Source organism: Oryctolagus cuniculus, chromosome 9, assembly GCF_964237555.1.
Source record: "Oryctolagus cuniculus chromosome 9, mOryCun1.1, whole genome shotgun sequence".
In the NCBI taxonomy this organism is placed as follows: domain Eukaryota; kingdom Metazoa; phylum Chordata; class Mammalia; order Lagomorpha; family Leporidae; genus Oryctolagus; species Oryctolagus cuniculus.
The window spans coordinates 11,689,037-11,709,992 of record NC_091440.1 but is presented as its reverse complement, the minus strand read 5'-3'; the positions used below and the strand labels follow the sequence as shown (position 1 = coordinate 11,709,992).

General features: G+C 45.7%; 1 protein-coding gene and 1 long non-coding RNA gene across 3 annotated transcripts in view; one reads left to right on the top strand and one right to left on the bottom strand.

The window, feature by feature from the left end:
• The window catches only part of LOC138843753 (uncharacterized), an 87,796-nt gene extending 80,893 nt beyond the window's left edge, over window positions 1–6,903 (top strand). Inside the window, exon 3 of the long non-coding RNA XR_011378716.1 lies at window positions 6,775–6,903. This is a non-coding gene — a long non-coding RNA (uncharacterized lncRNA). The remainder of the gene's footprint in view (window positions 1–6,774) is intronic.
• Window positions 6,191–20,956, bottom strand: part of NALCN (sodium leak channel, non-selective) — a 375,525-nt gene continuing 360,759 nt past the window's right edge. For both annotated transcript variants that reach the window (XM_051849987.2, XM_051849988.2), the window contains 8 exons: window positions 20,490–20,583; window positions 18,414–18,546; window positions 17,643–17,758; window positions 15,242–15,399; window positions 12,529–12,679; window positions 10,817–10,966; window positions 9,017–9,134; window positions 6,191–7,044 (listed from right to left, as the gene is read on the bottom strand). In XM_051849987.2, coding sequence (XP_051705947.1) covers window positions 6,851–7,044; window positions 9,017–9,134; window positions 10,817–10,966; window positions 12,529–12,679; window positions 15,242–15,399; window positions 17,643–17,758; window positions 18,414–18,546; window positions 20,490–20,583 — 1,114 coding nt within the window. In that variant the 3' untranslated portion in view covers window positions 6,191–6,850. The remainder of the gene's footprint in view (window positions 7,045–9,016; window positions 9,135–10,816; window positions 10,967–12,528; window positions 12,680–15,241; window positions 15,400–17,642; window positions 17,759–18,413; window positions 18,547–20,489; window positions 20,584–20,956) is intronic.

Genomic DNA, 20,956 nt, shown 5'->3' with positions numbered 1-20,956 from the left:
GAGAGTTAGAGAGTCTTACTTATCCTTTCTCCCACCTCCCTTCCCCTATCCTCATCCTTAATCTTTCCAACCTACTCTTATACTACTGGAGTGTTACCTCCTCCTATCCTCTTACATCTCTGTAGTCAAAATAACAGAGCATCGAGAATATGTAGGTAATTCAAACCAAAAAGCCTCCTTTGTTTGACGAAATTTATGACTACAACTTTTTTCTTGAGATCATGGCTAAAAAAGAGGATACTGGGTACTCATTTTCTGCTATTCCTGGCAGTCCTTGGTCAGGTTGCTAATTTACTATTTTGGATGGGTTTGACAAGCTGAGAATGTAAAAGTATGCTCTTTTAATATGCATTTATTTGCACAAAACTCACAGGCATTAGCCCATTTCTATATCCACAGATGGGTTTGATCTCATTTAAATGCTAAACACCTCAGTGGCTGGTCAGGCATTAGGAATGCTACCAGTAAAATGGGTCAATACATGTGTCTCCAATTAGGGTTATTTGGGGGTCACCATCCACATCACAGAGGAAATGGAGTGACAAATGCCAATTTGAGCATTGTAAGTTAGTTGATTCTGTAACCAAGATTTAAAAATGGACATTAACCTGTGACAAAGAATGAGAAACAACTTTAACTCTGCCTCGAAACAAACCATCCATGGTTTAATCCATGGGTGGAGCTGTCAGCCCTCTAGAGTTCAGATGGAATTTAGATATTTACTAGCACACTGCAGGGGGATTTTCAGTTGAACAGCACTGAAGCAAAATAATAAACTACCATTGCAGGAGTCTTTTCAGCTGATAGACTATGATATAGCATTTAAATCAGGTAAACTAATCCAGGATAAAATGCAGGGAGACATGAAAGTGTAATCATATTTGAAGGCTAGTGTTGGCCTTGTTTTGTTATTTTTAAAATTTTTTTGGAACATTAGCTTTTGGGATTAGAAGAGTATATTTAAAATTTTTTTATTTAGAAATTGTGATAAAGTACACATAACAAGAAGTTCCCCACATTAGCTGCTTTAAGTGTGTAGGTCAATCGTATTAATCATATTTATATTGTTAGGCAAACATCTCCAGCACTTATTCATTTTATAAACTGAATCTCTATACCCATTTAACAGCTTCCCCTAGCCCCTGGCAACCACCATTTTACCTTCTATTTCTGTGAATTTTACTGTTCTTCACACTTCATTAATGAGATCACATCATATTTGTCTTTTTCTGAGTGGCTTACTTTGCTTGGTGTAGTGCCTCCAAGTGTCATCCACATTGTAGTGTGTGTGTCAGAATTTGCTTCCTTTTGAAGACTGAATACTATTGCATTGGTACCTAGACCTTATTGTGTCTGTCCATTCATCCATGGGTGGACATTTGGGCTGCTTCCGCCTTTATGAATAATTCTGTCATAAACAAGGGCATACAAATCTCTGTTTGAGATCCTGCTTTCAATTCTTTTGGATGTATGAGAGAGGTGGGTCATATGTTAATTCTATCTTTAATATTTTTAAGAACTACCATGCAGCTTTCCACTGTGACTGCGCCATTATATTCTCACCAACATGAGCAAGGAACAAGGGTTCTACTTTGTTCGCATCCTCAATAATATTATTTATTTCCTTCTTCTTGTTTTGTTTTTGGTTAGGAGCGTCCTAAAGAATGTGAGGCTATGGTGCCACTTTTTAATGGGGACAATTCTTGTCTAGTAGAGGTAGCAATGTGGAAGCCATGTACCTAATAGTAACGTATGAGCTGAGCTGACTGGGGGAATGGGTTTCTGGCTGTGAGTTTCTAGGCTGCCCATGAGGACTTCAGATGTCAACATTCAGTGGCTATCTCTTGCCACAAATTGACATAGAAACATGGCCTCTTTGTCTGCTCTGTGAACATAGATCTTGTGTGATTTGGGGCATGTGGCAAAGGAGGAAAGTCAGAGTTGTGCATCTTGACTACCTAACATAGCAGGCTCAGGCTCACCTTCTCCACCCTCTGAAAGAACATTCTTGCCAGGGAGATCTGCCAGGGACCCTGTTATGTGCTGGACTGTGTCCTCCCTCAAATCTATAGGTTGTAGTCCTAACACATAGTACCAAAGAATGTGATTATATTTGGAGATAGGTGCTTTAAACAGGTAATGAAGATAAAATAAGGTAATATGGGTGGTCCCTAACCTAGTATAACTGGTGTCTGCAGGAGGAAATCTCTGAAGCAGGAAGAGCAGTAGAGGCTGTGTTGGAGACAGGAGGAGTGGATGTGGTAGCTGTTTCCATGATAGGTGAGACGGACCAGGAAGGAACGGGACTGCAGGTGGCAGTCTCGGTGTTACAGGGGAGGCCTATCGCTTCTCTGAGTCAGTGGGAAATGTTCATCTGGGAGGTGCAAGGGCAGAAGCTGGATTGACAGGAAGCTGGAGGGAGGTGAGGTGGCCCATTGCCAGCTGAGATGCTCGCGCTGGTATCATGGGGAGTGAGTTCTGAGGAAACTTCTAGCATGGGCAAAGTCTGGGAAAAATGCAGGCTGAGAACCCCCTGACCTGAGTGTGCCTCATGGACTCCCTGGGTTGCTGAGCCTCTGACAGATGTCCAGCCAGGAGAAACGCTGTAGGAGCTGGGACACTCTCTCACCAAAACCCCTTCCAGGGCAGAACTGCTACAGCATTGCACTTGTCATCTGCACTTTGTTTCTCCCATCCCCAAGCCTATAGTTTATTTTGTTTTGAGGTGGGTTCACTGTGAATGACTTGGAAGATTCATAAAGTATATTGAAAGCTGAGGTTTCAGGGCACTTCCTTTGAACAAAGCTATCTCTTTACCCAGATGTTATCCTGTGGGGAAGCTAAGTGCAGGAGGAGAAATGCAAGAAGAGATTGAGAATTCATACCAAGAATTACTTGGACCTACTTTTGGAGTGGTTCCAAAAAGTCATTTTATTAAAAAACAAGAAAATCTCTTGGGGAAATTGGCACCAAAGAAAAGAGCCATCCCCAAATCAAATTGTCATTACAATCTTGGCCTGAGACAGTTTTCAAGCATCGTTGCAACTTTAGCAGAGACAACGGAAGCTTACCAACTGTTCAGCTGAGAATTCTGGTAGGGAGCTTAGACAGCCAGTTACTGACTCAGGATGTGTAGCAAGTCAGTGCAGATCAAGTCCATCCAGTGGATTCTGTGAACATCTCAAGTCAATGAAATCAACAAATTCCTCTTTCTACTTTCTTAGCAAGCAAGGTGTTGAACTTTGGGCCAGAGAGGGGAAGAGTTAATCTGGGACTTGAGAATCTCCACAGTGCATGATCCTTGATCTCTACTAGTATCTTTCAAATTGGATTCCTTTGTGCATGAGGTTGGATTGGGCCATCTTTGTGGGGGCTGGAGTGTCTGGGACCAGGAGGAAGACCCTGTGTTTCCTAGGGCTATATAACAAAAGGCTCACAAAACACGTGATTAACAACAACAGATTTATTCTCTCACAGTTCTGGAGGCGTGAAGTCTAAAATGAAAATGTTGACAGCTCCAGGCATCCTCTGAGGCGTCTGAGAAGGATCCTTCCTAGCCTCTTGCAGCTTCCAGAAGCCTCAGGCATTCCTTGGCTTGTGGCAACATCACTCCAATCTCAGCCTTCTTTATCACATGACCACCTTCTTGCATGTCTTCACATGGCCAGATCCTCCCTGTGTGCCTCTCTCTTCTTCTCATAAGAGCATCAGTCATATTGGATTAAGGGTCCACCCTGGTCCAGGATGACCTCATCGTAACAAATTACCTCTTCAAAGACCCTGTTTCCAAATAAGTTAGCACTTACCAGCAGTTAGTATTTCAGCTTACCTTTTTTCTTTTTTTAAAAAAGATTTATTTATTTATTTGAAAGGCAGAGTTAGAGAGAGGGAAATATGGAGAGGGAGAGAAAAGAGATCTTTGATCCACTGGTTCATTTCCTAAATGGCTGCAATGGCTGGGGTTGGGCCAGGTCAAAGCCAGGAGCCAGGAACTTCATGTGGGTCTGCCACATGGATGGCAGGGGCCCAAGTACCTGGGCCATCTTCCACTGCTTTCCCAAGTTCATTAGCAGGAGCTGCATCAGAAGTGGAGCAGCTGGACTCAAACCGGTGCCCATACAGGATGCCAGCATTGCAGGCGGAAGCTTAACCGCTGCAGTACAATGCCAGCCTTTCAACTTACATTTTGTGAGGGATGCAATGCAACCCAAAATAGTGGTTAAGAGGAGGCTATGTGGGTGAGGTTCTTATTTTCACTCCAGACTCCACTAGAACTGCCCTGTTTTTGCCTGGTTGAAGTGCTGGGATCCCTGAAAGTCTTGGTTTGAGAAAGAATGCCATGGCTAGATAGGTTATTGAAAATCACCCATCTACAGAAAGCCACTTCCTCAAGAGAAATAGGCACACACACATTCAGCTGGCTTAGAGACTGTTTTCACGCCAGGCTTTACAATGATGGATTTTCTTCTGCATTCAGCCTGGGCACTGGGCTGGAGCCACCACTCAGAATACAGTGAATGGCAGCAGCCTGGCCATTCTGTCCCTGCTTGTTCCCATTGAGCCCCCTTGAATGGCCATGTGGGCAGTGCATGTGTGGTCTGCTCTCTGTGACTCCTCATCAACTATTCCCCCCCCCCATATGCTTTCTGGTGTCCTTGGAACTGACAGCATCCCTGAATTACAGGCAGTGGGTGGTATGACGACAGGACTAGTATCCGTGTCTGGCTCCCTAAGGACCAGGCAACACTGTGGCCCAACTTTTCCCAACTCTAGAACTGGTTGTTCATGTTCACGTATTGCGGGATAAAATCTAAAAGGGGGTGGCACTTTTCTTCTCCAGCCTGATGCCTGCTCTACTTGCTTCGGGAGAAACCATACAGCTGGGTCCCTCTGGAAGTGTTTGTTTCACTTCATTGAAAATGTAGGGTGCTGTGGCTTAAACACATGGCTATCCTGCCCCTTGCTCCACTGCAGCATGAACGACAATGATGTTCTGCTGAGCGTGAATTGCTGACGTTTCAGGAAGGGCTCAGTGGTTTTGTGAGAATGAAGCTGTCCTACTCAAGTGTAATGAGCCCCCCAAAATTAAATAAAATAAAAAACCCAAAACTTTGTTTTTATGAGCACTAGTGCAGGCGGGTACCCTGGACATGTAAATATCTTTTCTGCTCCATTGTAGCTTGCAAAGCACATGGTGTTCCTTCCGCCTAATCGGCACTGATGTACATGGAACATTCCGGCTCAGGGAACGGAGCAGAAACAAAGACCAGGGACAGAGTTTCTGGCAACTAATTATGGACTGAATATTCAGGAGAAGATCTGCAAAGTGCCAGCTGTCTAGTGCCACCCTCTGTCCCACCACACACTCACAAAAAGGACTGAAAAATGATCTTCAATGTAAATTCTTTTACAAATCCAATCTTTATTTTTTTATATACAAAAAGTAAACTACAAGTGAACAAAAAAAAAATCCTTTCAGCTGCACTGACTTGAACTGTCCATGATCTATCTCACAGTCAAAATGAATCATACAGACTGACACCACAACATTTTATTTGTGATACAGAGGAATGTGGTGTTTGGCTAACTGAGGAATGTTAAATAAAGAAAAAGAGGCCATAAAGCAACCTAGAGTCCCAGCAGTATGAGATAACCACTCTGGAGATATGCTCTTTAGATTCTTTTTTTAAACAACCAATGGTAATAGTTAAAAGCTCAAACCCACAACTACTCCGTTGACCCAGCACAAAGGGTCTGAAAGTACTTTCAGTCATTTTGCTTTTCTAATTTTCCCAGAGGACACGAACCAATGATGTGTGCAAAAACTACAGTGGAGTTGTGGGAGACCTAATCTGTGAGTTCAGAGAAAGGTTCTGCAGAAACCATTATTCCCCTAGGGGATTCTGGTAGCAAGGGAGTCCTTTGGAATCTAACAAAGTGAGTGTGTGTTGGGAATCTGCGATTTATGACAAAATGGACATACTTTGAGTAAGAAATGAAGCCTATGACAACTTCACACATGCACTTTAAAAAAAAAAGTTGTCTTATTTTTTCTAAACTCAGTAATTAAATGGGTTTTAAAGAAACTCAACATTTTTGCATAACTATGTCTCTCCAGTGAGCAACTACAGATTTGTTTGGAATCAATTAGCTCCTTGGACCAGTATCATTTCCTGTTCCCTGTGTGTACTTATTTTTATGCAGGCAACAGTTTCATTAGAGGAACTAAGGACAGAAGTTAACTTGCTCTGATCTCCAAATGATCTTGTACCCATTTTTAAAAATAAAACAAGAAAAGAAATATAATAGTAAAAATTCAGGATCTGTAGTTTGTAAAACTACTATCATTTTAGCATGAGCACAGCGCTGACCTTTTCAGATCAATCATAAATAATAAATTCTCCCAAGAGAAGTATTTCTGGTGGATGGGAAAGAAGGAAACTAAAGCTACAGCTCCTATACCATAAATATCAGCCACTCTGGCTTAGCACTCTGAGGCTGACAATAATGCAGAAGAGCACAGATGAAGGTACACCTTAGTTCACTGACACAGAACACAGTGCGGGGGAATTTCTGAGTGGTCCACATCTACTGTTGATGTGGTTGCTAACATCATCAATACTGCCATCGCTCAACTGTCCTTGAACACATGACAATAGCCCATCATAGCCACAACTTGGACAGACCAATTATTATGCCTTCCTATGGCAGGACAAAAGTCACTTAAAAAAAATTCTTGTGCCACATTGGGTTTGAATTATGTATCGATTACAGACTATTCACTGGACGATCAAGAAAAATCCTAGAAAATGGTTTTCACCACTAGACCTGCACCTGCTTTGATTTCCACCTAAATGTCCAGAAGGTCATCTCCACTTTCATCACTCTCCACGGTCAGTTGCCTCGTCCACCACTTCTTCACCTCAGAACCACAGGAAGCTGCATCCGTCATGGGGTTCATCTTGCACACTACAGATTTCATCGTCGTCCTCCCTCCAAACCGTAAGTTGACTGAAGACACTGAGTGGCTTATTGGTTTTGGTGCTGTGGAATTGACAAGAGTCTTATGAGAAACTTGGTGTTGCTTCAACATAAATCATTCCTGAACAACCATCATATTCCCATCAGTAATGCTTTTGGCTCCCAAGTCCTAGCCATAAATGTTAACCAACAAACATTTCAGGACTTGATTCTTTATTTTCATTATATATTACTTGCTTGCTTATTTATTTAATTTGAGAGAGACAAACATGAAGAGATGAGAATGAGAGAGAGGTCCTATCTTCTGCTGTCCTCCCCAAATATGCCCAATGGCCAAGACTGGCCCATGGTTGAAGCCAGGAGCTCAGTATCCAGGTCTCCTACATAAGTGACAGGGACGCCATCACTTGAGCCATCATCTGCTCCCTCCCAGGGTGCACATTAGCAGGAAGCTGGAATATGCAGAAGAACTGGGACTTGAACTCAGGTACTCTGATGTGGGACTTAGGCATTCCTAGCGGCATCTGAATCAAGAGTTCAAACACTCACCACCCTCTAATATTGCCTTAAATTATGCACAGGGAGAACCAATAGTACCACTGGCAAAATCTGCCACTTACACCTTTCATTTTGAAGAAAGTACAAAAAGTAGAAAATATTCTGAGTTACCTGCATATAAAATGAGAACGCAAAAATTTTCACTGGACTATGACCTAAGACAAGTGCACTGCATGATACCAGGCACATTGCTAGAGCCCTCTTAAAATGTTCTCTTCTCTTTTCCTCTCAAACTTGATGTGTGCTAGTAGCATGCCCCTTTGACACTGGGGTTCCATAGGCACAACCCACTGGGGCCACTTCTAACAATATCCCTGCATTTATCCATTTAAGCGAATACCAAGGATGGTTCATTATCCCCCAGATGGTCTTTCCTATTTGTCCCTGCAGCATGGTCCATGCCCCTGTGACCTGACGATGAGGGCTGGACAACCCACTCTCACACTTTCCGGTTTGTAGCCTGGCTCCAGGTACAGCAGGTGACTGTTCACTCTCTATTGTCACCAAATGAATCCTCCTGCAGCACAGATTCCAAATGTCCTTTCTGGCTTAGAAATCATTCCTGGCTCATGGATGCAGTGGAAGGGGCTCAGCTTCTTATTTAAGGATTTTCATGACCTGGCCCCACCAACTACTCAGTCTTGTTTCCTGCCACTCTAGGCTTTGCTTGATCCAGGAAAAAGCTAGGACCTCTCTGATCCTTAAATAACAAATTCCAAGACATGCAACACGATATTTGCCTCAGGGGTAGCATTAATTATGATCGACTCAACATCTCTAGCCTTGAAATGTAGGCTACCCTGTCGTGTACTTGTGGGACAAACCTGTTACAGAAAAGTCTGCATCTGTCCTGTCACTTGGGTTGGGCTGAAGGTGGGGCACAGTTAGAGGCATTGTGAAGCCCCTACTCTACTCTGGCCTTGGTTCTGCACACTTAGGGAGGACACTGGGACACGAATGACATTGCTGAGCTCCATCCTTCAGTGCCCTTAATGGGGTTATCCTGGCTTTCCAAGCTATTGCTCTAGAAAGACATTGTCTTACTGACTCAGCGAAAGGTGCAAAATAACAGCTTTAGGGAGACGAAATGAGAGAACACATGGAATGCACTTAGGTAGTACTTCTGTATTCCAGTCACTATTCTAAGTGCAAGTTGTGCCAGGATGGCGGCCAGTGCAGCTACACACCATCTACTGAGACATGCAGGAGCCTGTGCTGTCTTTGCAAGCTCTGTGGTATATTCTGAATGACCATGTCCGTCCTCAACTGTGCTTGTATTTGAGATGCCCTGAATGCACACAGGCGGCCCTTGGCAATCCCCTCTTTTCTCTCTGGATCTTGGCTGTGGTGTCACATTTTCCTAGTAGATGTTGCCTTCTCAGCTGTCGGAGCTGAAAGTGAGGGAGAATACATTCGGACATGCACACAGAGAAAGCAGTCTTTGTGCCTCCAGCAGTGCAGCAATGGGTGTACCTACCAGAGGGCAAGCGCCACTGCCCAAACTTCCTCTGGGGTTTCCCAGCATCGGCTGCGTCCTGCCGGCTTCCTCCTCTGTCGGACAGCGTGGGGCTCAGGAGCTGCTGCTGGCTGCTTGTCTGCGAGTGGCAAATGGCAAGCGGTCAAGGCTCTTTCTTAACACTGTTCTCCTCCTCTGCACTGGTCTGGATCTTCCCATAACCAGGAAGGATCAGGACAGCCAACAGGAGGAGCAGCATGGATGCTCAGTGTCCACTCCAGGGAAAAGGGACAGAACAGGTTCAAGGAGTCAAGGGGACCAAATACCCCATGTGGCACACGGCACCAAGCAGACACAGCTTCTAAGTGGCACCTCTCCTTGAGCACTCTGGGTATTCCCCACCCCTCATTCCCTCCATGCCTGAGGACATCTTGTTGTCCTCTCTTATCTGGGCTTGTGCAATGGGGCAGGGATGCTGGCATTGCAGGAAGGGACAGTGGCGGGGACTGGCTGGTTTGGACACCGTAGCCTGCTGTCCACCTGGAGGTCAGCAGGCACAGCTCTATGATGGACCCAGGGCAGACCAAGCTGATGACACTGTGAGAGCAGAAGCTTCCTGCACAGTTTACCCATTCTCTGGTTCTTCGGTCCGTCACCTTTCACTTTCCTACCCAGGGCCTTGGCCTTCGTGTTGCTTCCATATCCCCTCTTAGTTTTCTTGATCACCTCTTGGGATCTTTAATCACAGAGTTCATCAACAACCCTCACTTTCCCCTGCCTGCCTGGCTCCCTCTAGTTATCTGTCCTGACCTCATTCTGACTTCACACAGGAGCCATCCACCATCCATCCTGAGAGCAGACCAACAGCAGGGCCCCTGTGCCCACTTCCCCTCCCTGCCATTACTGACAAAGCCCTGCAGCCAGTGGCAGGGGAGTCTCACAGGCTGGGGAGCCAACAAATGAACCCAACCCAGAATGGGCTTTTTGGGGAAGGGAGATGAGAGTGCCTCTTGGAGCACCCTAGTGGGCCGTGGAGCCCTGAGCTTCAGAATCCTTCCCTGGTCTCTGTGGCTGCCGGGGCCTCAGCACAGCACGCTGGGTGGGCTCCACGTTGTTCCCTCAGCTCATAACTACAGCCCCTAAAGGGGCAGGCCCTCCTGCCAGCTGCCTCTCCCAACACAGGGCTCTCCAGGATTCTGATCGCTCTCTGCATATTTCAAACAGATGTGCAGGTGGAGTTTGGCAATGAAAATATGCTGTGTCTTAGTAAAGGGATGCTCCTGGCACCACTCCCCTGAATCCCATTTGCTTTTCCAATGCTCGAGAAGGAAGGACAAATCCTCAATGACTCTGATGGTTTAAAGGGGTGGAGAACCTATTGAAAACATTTTTTTCTGATTTGATTGCACATCTCTTTGACTTTCAGAGGGGAAGAAAACACCTAGGAAACAGCTTCACATAAAACACACTCTCCTAAATTGTGTAAATGACTCAAAGCCAAACCCTAGACCTGATGTTGGGGTGTTTGTTATCCATGATGCTGACTTGTTAGACAATAAAACAGCAGCACTATCGAGTTCCGGACATTCACAAAGTCTGGCTATTCATACCCATCAGTCTCACATAATCACCTCTGCTGAGTCCTGCATGGCAAAGACACAAACAGAACCTGGATGCACATGTTCCCATTGTTTTCTTTTGCACTGAAAACAATTCCTATCAGAACAGGGTCACCTTGTTTGGAACATCCCTGGGAACAGCACTGGGTTTTGTTGTGAAAAAGAGAGCCTCAGAGAATCTGTGGGCAGAGGCCACACCCACCTCAGGCTGCGTGTTAGGGTCCTGGCTGTTGGCGTTGGCGTCCTCACTTGGCTGGGTGGTCTCGATGCTGGGAGGGTTCAGGAACCGGCTCAGCTCTTGCTGCTGGCTCTCTCTCAGGCTGTGGATGATGCTACAGGACTGCTGCTGTTTCTATGGAAATAGGATCATCCTTCAGTCACAGACGAGAGTTCAACCTCCCCTTCGCCCCCAGCTCTGCCACTCAAATCACATTTTCTTCTCCTCTCTGCAAAGACCTGCAGGATGGGTGACCTCTCAGGAATTTCCTTGAAAAGTTAGACCGTTGCAGGGGGTGGGCACTGAGACTGCCTTTCTCTTCCGTTGGCATTTGTGTAACAGTGGGGCTACTGTGCTGATACTAGCCTGTGTTTTCTTGAAAATTAAGAAAGTGGCTGTGCTATTTTTTCCCCTTTTCACGTTAACCTGTGCTTATTAAACCAAGGCAGTTCTCCCAGCCCACACCAGGACTCTTTCTTGCAAGTTTTTTTTTTTTTTTTTTTTTTGACAGGCAGAGTGGACAGTGAGAGAGAGAGAGAGAGAGAGAGACAGAGAGAAAGGTCTTCCTTTTGCCGTTGGTTCACCCTCCAATGGCCGCACCTGATCCGATGGCAGGAGCCAGGTGCTTCTCCTGGTCTCCCATGGGGTGCAGGGCCCAAGCACTTGGGCCATCCTCCACTGCACTCCCTGGACACAGTAGAGAGCTGGCCTGGAAGAGGGGCAACCAGAACAGAATCCGGTGCCCCGACCGGGACTAGAACCCCGTGTGCTGGTGCCGCAGGCAGAGGATTAGCCTAGTGAGCCACGGCACTGACTGCAAGTTCTAAGAAGCAGAAAGCCTCAAGTGGGCGAGCAAACCTTTACCCTTGTCTGGGCTGTGGATTCCAGCAGACTGGCCTGTGTTGGCATACACTGAAGCCAGGCTCCTGCACTCTCTCTCTCCATAGATTTGCTTCTTGGAGCCAGCAGTGGCACAGGGGCCCAGACAGCCTTGCTATAGGTGGTTGGGGGGTTTCTTTTCTCTTGGAGCTTTTCTGCCCCCAATAGAAAGATGTGTTTCTACAGTTGATGCTGTTCTGAGAAACAGGATAAAAAAAATATGCTCTCCTTCAGTATTTAGTGATTCCTTGGATTTTTTTTCCCTTTGTATGAAGCATAAGTCAAAAGCATTCATAAACGTAAATAGCGAATAGAAATACTCGCTGGGAATAGTATATGCCAACACAGGATACACGCATTAATTTATGGGCTAGAGGATCTTAGAGTTCAGGAAGCAGCAAATAGATCCTTCAACTCCCAGGAGATGGTGGTCTCTTGTTACAGACCAAGCAACCTCATCACAGTAGGTTGGCAGTTGCAGTGGCAAATGAAGCTGGTTCTGTGAATTCATTTGCTAGTTGATATGTAAAGATTTTTGGAATTTTGTGCAGTTGAGTTTAATAAATGGAGATCCTAAATATTTCAACAGACTGCTTTTGAGTACCTTTATGTGATATTATAAACAGGTAAATCTACTGAACGTATCATGATCAGAGCTGAAGAGGGCAGGGTGTGAACATCCTCTGGCCACTGCAAAGGGATGACACAGATGTAATTGAAAGTGACATGAGGTCAGTCATGGTAGGATCTCTTCCCACTACCCATGTGGCGCCCTCTCTTGTCCCTCCTTTAAAGAGTTCAAGTTCAAGCACACTTACGGCTCTGATGCGCTTGAGGCACTTCTTCAGCCACATGCGGATGGTCTGCTTGGCCACCTCTTCCTCTATGGTGTATTCCAGCTGCTCCCGTGCCAGGAGCTCCTCCAACTGCAGACTTTTCCGGATATCAACGGACCGGTATGAAAGCATGCTAGGGGGTACAAAAGCAAGCACAGCTCCCAATCACCTGGGATTTAAATTTGCAGGTGTTTCAACATTTGGAGAGGAGACGACACTCAACCCAGTGGCTGTAGTGTTTGGAAACTAAGAGCTAAGTGACAAAGGTTTGGTTATGTCACCTCTGGGTCTCCATTTCCTAGCCTGCAAAATGGGCATATTCATGGTACCTACCTTATGAAAGTTAACATATGTGAGGCACTTAAATTAGTAAGTGCCATCTAAGTGTTTAAACAAAAACAGACCAACGCTGGGCCATGATGCACAGTGCCAGCTGCAACAGCATAGACTCTGGAACTTCCTCTGCAGAAGGAAGATAGCTCCCACGCTGAGCTCCGTGTCACACATGCCTCTACCGGATTCCTGTTTCTCCTCTCTGTTCCCGTGCCTTTCTTATGAACTCCAAAGGCCGCAAAGCCAGACCTGAAGATTCATTGGTATGTCAGGCCCAAACAGTGTTGAAATGAAGCTAACACTGATGATGTGTTCCGGAGCATGACATTAAGGCCACTCACAGGGCCAATGGGCCCACAGTCAAAGGGGCAACGAGACCAACTGGCAGCTAGGGGAGCCCTGGCGTAGTCTCAGGGTCCCAGGTTCTCACTCACTCAGCCCCCTGTCTGACCTCTGCTGGAACTCAGGAACACCACTAGAGCTCAAATCCTAGCTTGCAGGAGTGCTGGGGACTTAGCCTTCTCTCCTCTGCTATATCTCTTCCCACCATGGAGGAAAACAATGCATTTGCTCTTCCTTTCCTCTGTGATGCGTTGAGAATCTGTTTAACTGTTTTGATCCTACACTGGGCCACAGGACCCCAACGACTTTGCCTGGGTCCATCTTTATGACATGCACCCCTATGCTCCAAAGAGACTGATCATTGATTACTGCTGATAACACCATGTCTGTGTGCCTCATGTCCAACCTGAAAAAAACAGGTGTCACTAGGAGAAAAGACATTCAGAGGGAAGTGACATCCTTTGCTAGGCAGACAGATTTTCTATCCCCTCCTATTCTGATTTTTAGCTTGTTCCTGGAAGGTGTGACTAATGGGAGGGAAGACTGGTAACTTGACAGAACTTTTCCCAGGTTCTTTTTATTTTGATGTTACGTATTTCAACCTCAAGCCACAATGTATTTCTGTACACTTGAGTGCTCCTGAAATTTGTGACAAAATAGCCAACACTTAACTTGTCAGGTATTCGTAAGTTGATTAAAATAACTGCTTCTAGTCGAGGACCCTTAACGGCCCGAGCCATTTCTTAGAAGACTTTTGAATGTATAAAATGTCATGCACATTATAATAAAGGAAACCCGTTGATAGGAACTACGGTTCTCAAATTATTTTCCTTGAAAAGGTGATGATAGAGTAACCTACGTACTTCTTCATTATTCCATTAATAACCTCTAGCTGAAGCTAAATGACTGCTGTAACTCTGGAGTACTGGCGAGCCTAAGTGATATTTTCGCACAGCAGCCGGGGCAGTCCAGAATGTGATCTGCTAATGCCTGTGATTTCTCCTGGTGCAAAGTCGCAGGCACTGTTAACGCCACTGTGGATGGTGGCCCACGTTCCGTACGGAAGAAAACGCTGCATATTTGGAGAGCGATTTGGGAAAAGGAAGATGTCGCTGTTCCCTCTGCATTTCATCCATGGGCTCCTGTTGAAGAAGCTCAAATGATTTGAATGCTTTTCCTTCAAAAAAGGTATGTTGGAGTCCTGGCCCCTGGCACCCCGGAGAGGGACCCCAAGAGTTACTGTAGTGTAATTAGTCAAGATGAGATCGCCCGGACTAGAGGCGTGAGGAGGACTGGTGTCCTTACAAAAGGAGGGATTTGAGCGTGAGTGTGTGCACCAACACACATACCCAGAGATACACACAGGAAGGATATCCTGTGACGGTGAGGGCAGAGATCGGGGTGGCACGTCCACAAGCCACACACTGGCGGCAACCACAAACTCGGGAGTGGCCTGGATTAGATTCTGCCTCCGGCCTCTCAGAAGGAGCCAGTGCCCCTCCTTCCCCCACCCTGATCTCAGACTCCCTGTTAAGTGGGAGGCAGTATATTCCTGATTGCCAGGCCCCTGTCTCTGTGGGACACTGGGACAGCAGCCCTGGCTAACTGATATGGATGCCTCTCCCAGAAAGGAATGGCACAGCCTCCGTCTGACCCTGTGTTCTGTCTGCATGCTCAGGAAATACTAGGAAAATGTGTTTGAGCCAGCAGGGGGCCCAAGCGCCCCAAAGCAAGCCAGGTGCATTCTTATCAGAGAGGACCTGGGTTTTAATCCCAGTTTTGCCCAGGAGCCTGGACCATCACGTAGCTCTTCATGGCCCTGTTCCCAACAGGAAGTGGTGGCTGTGCCCCCAGACCCTCCTACTGCACCCACTCCGGATGTCAGCCCTCCGTTGCCCACCCCTCTCAGAAGGCATCCCTACAGGACGGTGAGAAAGGCCACTTGTGCTTTGTAAGGGCGGTGGACCTGGCGTTTTTGGAGAACAGCCTTGCTCTGAGCTGTATTTCCCAGGCTTCCCACCTCAGGACGTCGTGGAAGGTGACGTCACCGCCATTGTGCAGCCGCTCCATCTCGTAGCACATGTGCTTAAACAGGAGCTTGTCCTTGTCCAGGTCCACCTCCAGCCTCCCGCGCAGCAGCCGCAGCAGGAACTTCACCCGGAACGTGGGGATCACCCCCTGTGGGCAGAGCGAGCCGTCAGAGGCCGGAGGGACACGCTGGGGCTGCCCTTCTCACAACCAACCAAGCCAAAGCACACTGCCCTGGAGGCTGGGGCACAGATGTGTGCCAAGGCAGTGTGTGACAAAAAGCTAAGCCGTGCTCTTCTGTTCCAATGGGATCTGTGTTTGGAGCCAAGGAGGGTGGTAAGCTCCCCTGGGCTTCCCTGGAACCAACAGGTAAGGCTCATGCAGCTCGTTCCATTGACTAAGCCCCCACTGGGGCTCCAATCACCCATTCGCACTCTAGCATAGCCCTCCTTCAGGTACTCCAAATGCTACATGCTTCGTAGTATCTGTTACAAGTTGCTCTTCCATGGGAGGCTAGCTGCTCTCTAGTTCTTCCCCAAGATTACAACAAGTATAGACAAGAGAACTGGGCTCCCGGCTCCTCCTCCTTTCTGGATCGGAACAGTTCCAGACCCTGAGGAATCTCAAAGGCGTCACCACCTACCCTGCCAGCCCTGGGTGTCTTTGGATAACACTGGTGGCCGTGACTTCCTGTCGGCTGCTAACCTCTCAGTGTGAATGGTGATATGGGTTTCCCTGTGTGTATTGCGTGGAAGTAGGCTCCTAAAGGCAGCAGCCATGGAAGTTTCAAGTGGATCCAGAGGAGATGAAAGAGTTAGACCAGGTACTCTTCCTACAGGTCATTATCTTGGGGGAGAAATTCTGAAAGAATGAATCTTCAATGAGGGGAGGAAGAGCAAAGTGGGGTAGAGAGGGAAGGTCCTGCTCAAGGCCAGGACCCCTGAGCTGCAACACCTTCACTGGCTCCTTGGTCTCTGCACCCTCCACTGGCTCTTCCTGGCACTGTTTATGGACCTTCCCTCAGACCCTCCATGGCTGAATTCTTGTCTGTTAGATGTTAGGTCAATTATCTCCTCTCCATACTCCATCACCATCCCTGCTGAAGAAGTCTCTGTGACCCCAACCACACTCTATCATTTTACCTTCTATAAAATACTTACAGCTTATTTTTTAAAATAAAATTTGTTAGATAAGGAAACACACAGAGAAATCTCATATCTGCTGGTTCACTCTCCAAGTGCCCACAATGGCTGGAGCTGGGCCAGGCTGAAACTGGGAGCTCAGTCCAGATCTCCTACGTGGGTGGCAGGGACCCAGCTACTTCAGTCATAACGTACTGCCTTCTAGGGTGTGCATTAGCAGGAAGCTGAAATCAGAGTGGAGCCAGGACTTAAACCCAGATACTCTATAGAGGATGTGCATGTCCCAAATGGTGTCTTAACAAACTTCTTGGAATAGGTAGGTAGTAAGAAGTATTTTGGATTTCATATTTTCCCCCAGGTTTTAGAATATTTGCATATACATAATAATATGTCTTGGGATGGGAACTGAGCCTAAACAAAAATTATTTACCTTCTATACATAGCCTGAAGTTGGTCTGATCACTATTTTTAGTGTGCCTGTTTTTGACTGAGACTTGTCACATAGGTGCAGAATTCTCTACTCACCACATGGGTGCTCAAACAGTTTCAGATTTGGAAACGTTTCAGATTTCAAATCTTTGGATTAGTGATGCTCAAACTGTGCTACTACTATGGCTAATCCTTGTAGGACATAAGCTGTGTGACTCCCAGGGCCTGTCTGTCTTGTTCTCCATCTTCAGTGTCTAGAATGTGCTCGAGTGTGTGTTATGACAAAGAAGGAAGAAAAGTGAAAGGAGTGGGATGATGATGAGGAAGAAGAAACTGCTGCTGCTTTGGCTAACGCTAGAGAACCAGTAAGCTTCAGGGTCAAAACCTTCAAGTAATAACTCAGAAATGGATCAAAACACCCTTTGAGATAACCTTAAATAATGTGTTTGTAGCTTTAATCAGCAGTGCTGCTCCAAGTTGTGATCATGAGCCTGCTTATCTGCTGTCCCTTTGCTAGCTTCAGTCTCCCCCTTTTCCCGCCCTGAGCCCACAGTGGATTCCTTCTGAGCTGCTTTGACTTCCGGTCCCTGCTGACCTCACGCAAGTTGGAGGAAGAGGTTGTCGATGGCTGGAAAGGGTAAGAGGAAGAACTCCTCTGTCCTTTCTCCTCCTCACACATTCTGCAGAATTGTCAACAACAGCTTTCTGCAATTCACCAGTGGTCATTCCATGTAAGTCCACTGCCAGCCACAAAGCCAGGTAAATTTTGAGCTACGTCAGCAGATCTCTTGGGGTGCAGCATGAAACGCGTCGTTCTCCTACCTCTCTTTTGTCATCCACCATATTCCATATGATCTGGAAGTGGCGAAGATCGTTGTAACTTAGGAGCTGGTCTTCCTCAGTAGAGTAAAACAAGGAGAAATTCTCTACAATTATGGCTGAAAAAAATTCAGAAGTCAGACAATCATGCTAAGCTGTCGCTTTTTTAGGAAAAGTAAAAACCCCTATTATACATAATGGATTTTATCATCTACATTATAAGAACAAATTTTTAAAGTGCTTTTACTATGGCTTCCAAGTTGGCATGTTTTATACTTGGACTGAGCTATTCATCCAGCTTCCGCCTTTCCAAAACATGAGGGTCATGAACACACACACACACTCTGTGTAGATGACACTGATGCCAGCTGGCTTTAGCTCTTAGTGGAGAGTTCCAGGGCAGCTTTTAAAGGTCAGATTGAATTGTGTGTGGTCATACAGCTGGTGAACAACATGTATCCTTCAAAAACACAAATGCAGTATTTCAAGGCTGACAGTGGCCCTGTCTCATATTTGTTCAGCTCAATCCATGGGAAGAGCTCTTTGGAAATTAATAATTATGATAAAGAGTACGATTCTTAAAATTGCAATCAACTGTCATTTACATGCCTCTCAAAGGTCTTTCCAGCTTCTAGGTTGGAAGGCAACCATTTATAATTCATGCTGTGAAATACCCACCCCAAGCAATCCAAGCTAATTATTTGAAAATTGTACATAATTATCTAAGTACCTGAGTTTAAAGAGATGAAAACATATTCAATGAATATCACCTACCTACGAGCAGATTTAACATGATGTAGGCAATGATGACATAAAAGGAACAGAAATACATGAGTGCTCCGGCATAATTCCCACAGTCTGTCGCCCAGTATGTAAATTCATCTGGAGTGCAGAAAGGAGGCTGCACCTTTGGGGTGTTGGGGTTTGGGGAGAGGGAGGCGATGATGAGCACAGAGAATAATTTCTGTAGTTAGTGAGCATATCCCTAACCATATAGAATAAACTTCAAAGTAACTTTTCCAAAGCCGCATACATTGGGAACATCAGCTAGAGCAAAAATCAAAAGGAATATTTCATTTATGCTGTGCTTTTCGTCTTGTAGAATGCCAAGTTCACTGCCAGTTTTAGAGGCGCAAAGAAAACTGTTTGCCTCCATCAGATTCTCTTTCTGCCACCCTCACGTGCCCCAAGGGATAAGTAACCACTAGAATGCGAACTACAGAGGGTCAACATAAACACTTGTATTCTTAGAATTGTATCTACAAACTGCAATGAATCTGTTCTTTTTGTATTAATATCACATTAACATAAAAATAATAAGTGAAAAATGTGAGCCCTCAAAAATTAATTTTTCTCTGACTTAAGTAATGGGTTAAGATTTAGTAAGATGGATTCAACAGCAAATCCACATTGAAATTGTATAAGGAGTAATCTCAGTTCCTGGAGCCTGTGAAGGGATGTTATGGAACAAAACTCAGGTTCTTTTGTGTGCTTAAGATAAACAGAGAGGGAGAAACAAAGAGAGAGAAGGATCTTCCATCCACTGGTTTACTCCCCAAATGGCCAGGCCAAAGTCAGGAAGCCCCAGCCCTACCATTCTTCAGAGGCCCAATAAAATACCAACGTTGTGGTGCAGCAGGTTAATCTACCGCCTGCAACACCGGCATCCCATATGAACACCTGCTTGAGTCCTGGCTACTCCACTTCTGATCCAGCTCCCTGCTAGTGCACATGGGAAAGCATCGGAAGATGGCCTAAGTGCTTGGACCCTGCCACTCACATAGGAGACAGGGATGGAGTTCCTGACTCCTGGCTTTGACCCAGCCGGACCTCAGCCATCATGGCCATTTGGGAAGTGAACCAGTGGATGGAGTAGTATTAGGTATGTACTTTCTTTGGGAATGTATTTAATTCTGCCTTAAGTTATACTTAATTTGGTAATTCTGACCACATTTATTTGTGTTCTCTAGTTCCTACCATGTGCTAGGTAGATGCCAAGTGTGGGGACAGAGTGGTGAGAAAGACATGGGCCTGTCCTCCCACCCCCATGCTGCTGATAGTCTGGAGTTGGGCAGTCTAACATGATGGCCACATGTCCCATGTGGTGATTGAAATTTAATTAACATTAAATAAATTAAACAAAATCTGAAGGGCAGTTCCTCCATTGCACTAGTCATATTTCAAATGTTCATCGACCACATGTGGCTGGTGGCTCCTGAACTGGACAGTACCAATTTCCATCATTGCAGATATTTCTATAGGAGAGCATTCGAGGGAGATGGCATGGACCAATTCAAGCTAATAATGTACTACAGTCGTAATTTATGCCACAAGGAGAAATACAGAGATCTGTAAGAACACGGAACTGTCAGTCTTAACTTGGGGGAAAATAACAGGCAGAACTGATGCTTAAACTGTGATCAGAAGGCTGATAGGGAATTAGCAAAGGAAGAGCAGCTCAGAGGCCTTGGCACACCCTCGGAGGATGTCTTGGGATTGATGAGGACCCAGCAGCCGCCACATGCCCAGGAGAAACCAGGGGCTCAGTGAACATCTGTTGAAGACTAAGTCATAGATGTGGGGGATCCCCTGTTTGCCAAAATGTTAAAAGTGCATTGTGGGGAAGACTCTATGTTTGTCGAATGGAACCACAATAGCTCAAGTTGGGATAATGGAATACTTTGCCCTGAAGAGTTATACATTTTAATGCAATTTTAGGGACTAAAAGGTCAGGATATATATTTGCATACACAATCTTGACGCTAACAAGGGTGATGCTGCCAATACTGCATTGCCCGAGAGTTCTGAGTACCCTAAGTGGAGGCGTCGTTAGTGATGGGAGATACTTACCATACAGTCATGCATAATCTTGTTCCAGTCTTCACCTGTGACAATTCGGAACAGAACGGTGATAGCTTTGCCAGCTGAGGAAAAATTTGCATGCCTAATTTAAGGGAAAAAATGAATAGGATATGAATAATGAATAGTATGGGTTGTCATGTAGTGCTACCCTTGGTCACTGTCAAAACCGGTGGGTTTTGCAGCCGTTTTGGTTGCTAAGTGACTACTTCCAAAGGTTTTTCCCTCTTATTTGTCATTGATATTGGCCTGCAAGGATCGCTGATGGGACAAGCCAACTCTCACAAGGCAGCTTATTGCCACGAATCTTGATTGAATGAGTACTCAATTTGGTGGTTGAAAACGATTCTTTCCTTTGCTTCTGTTGTGTTATAAAAGGTAGAGCAGCGATGTGTGACGTGACAAGTAAGTACTTCGGATACATTTGTAGATACTTGGCTATGTCAGGATTTTTAACA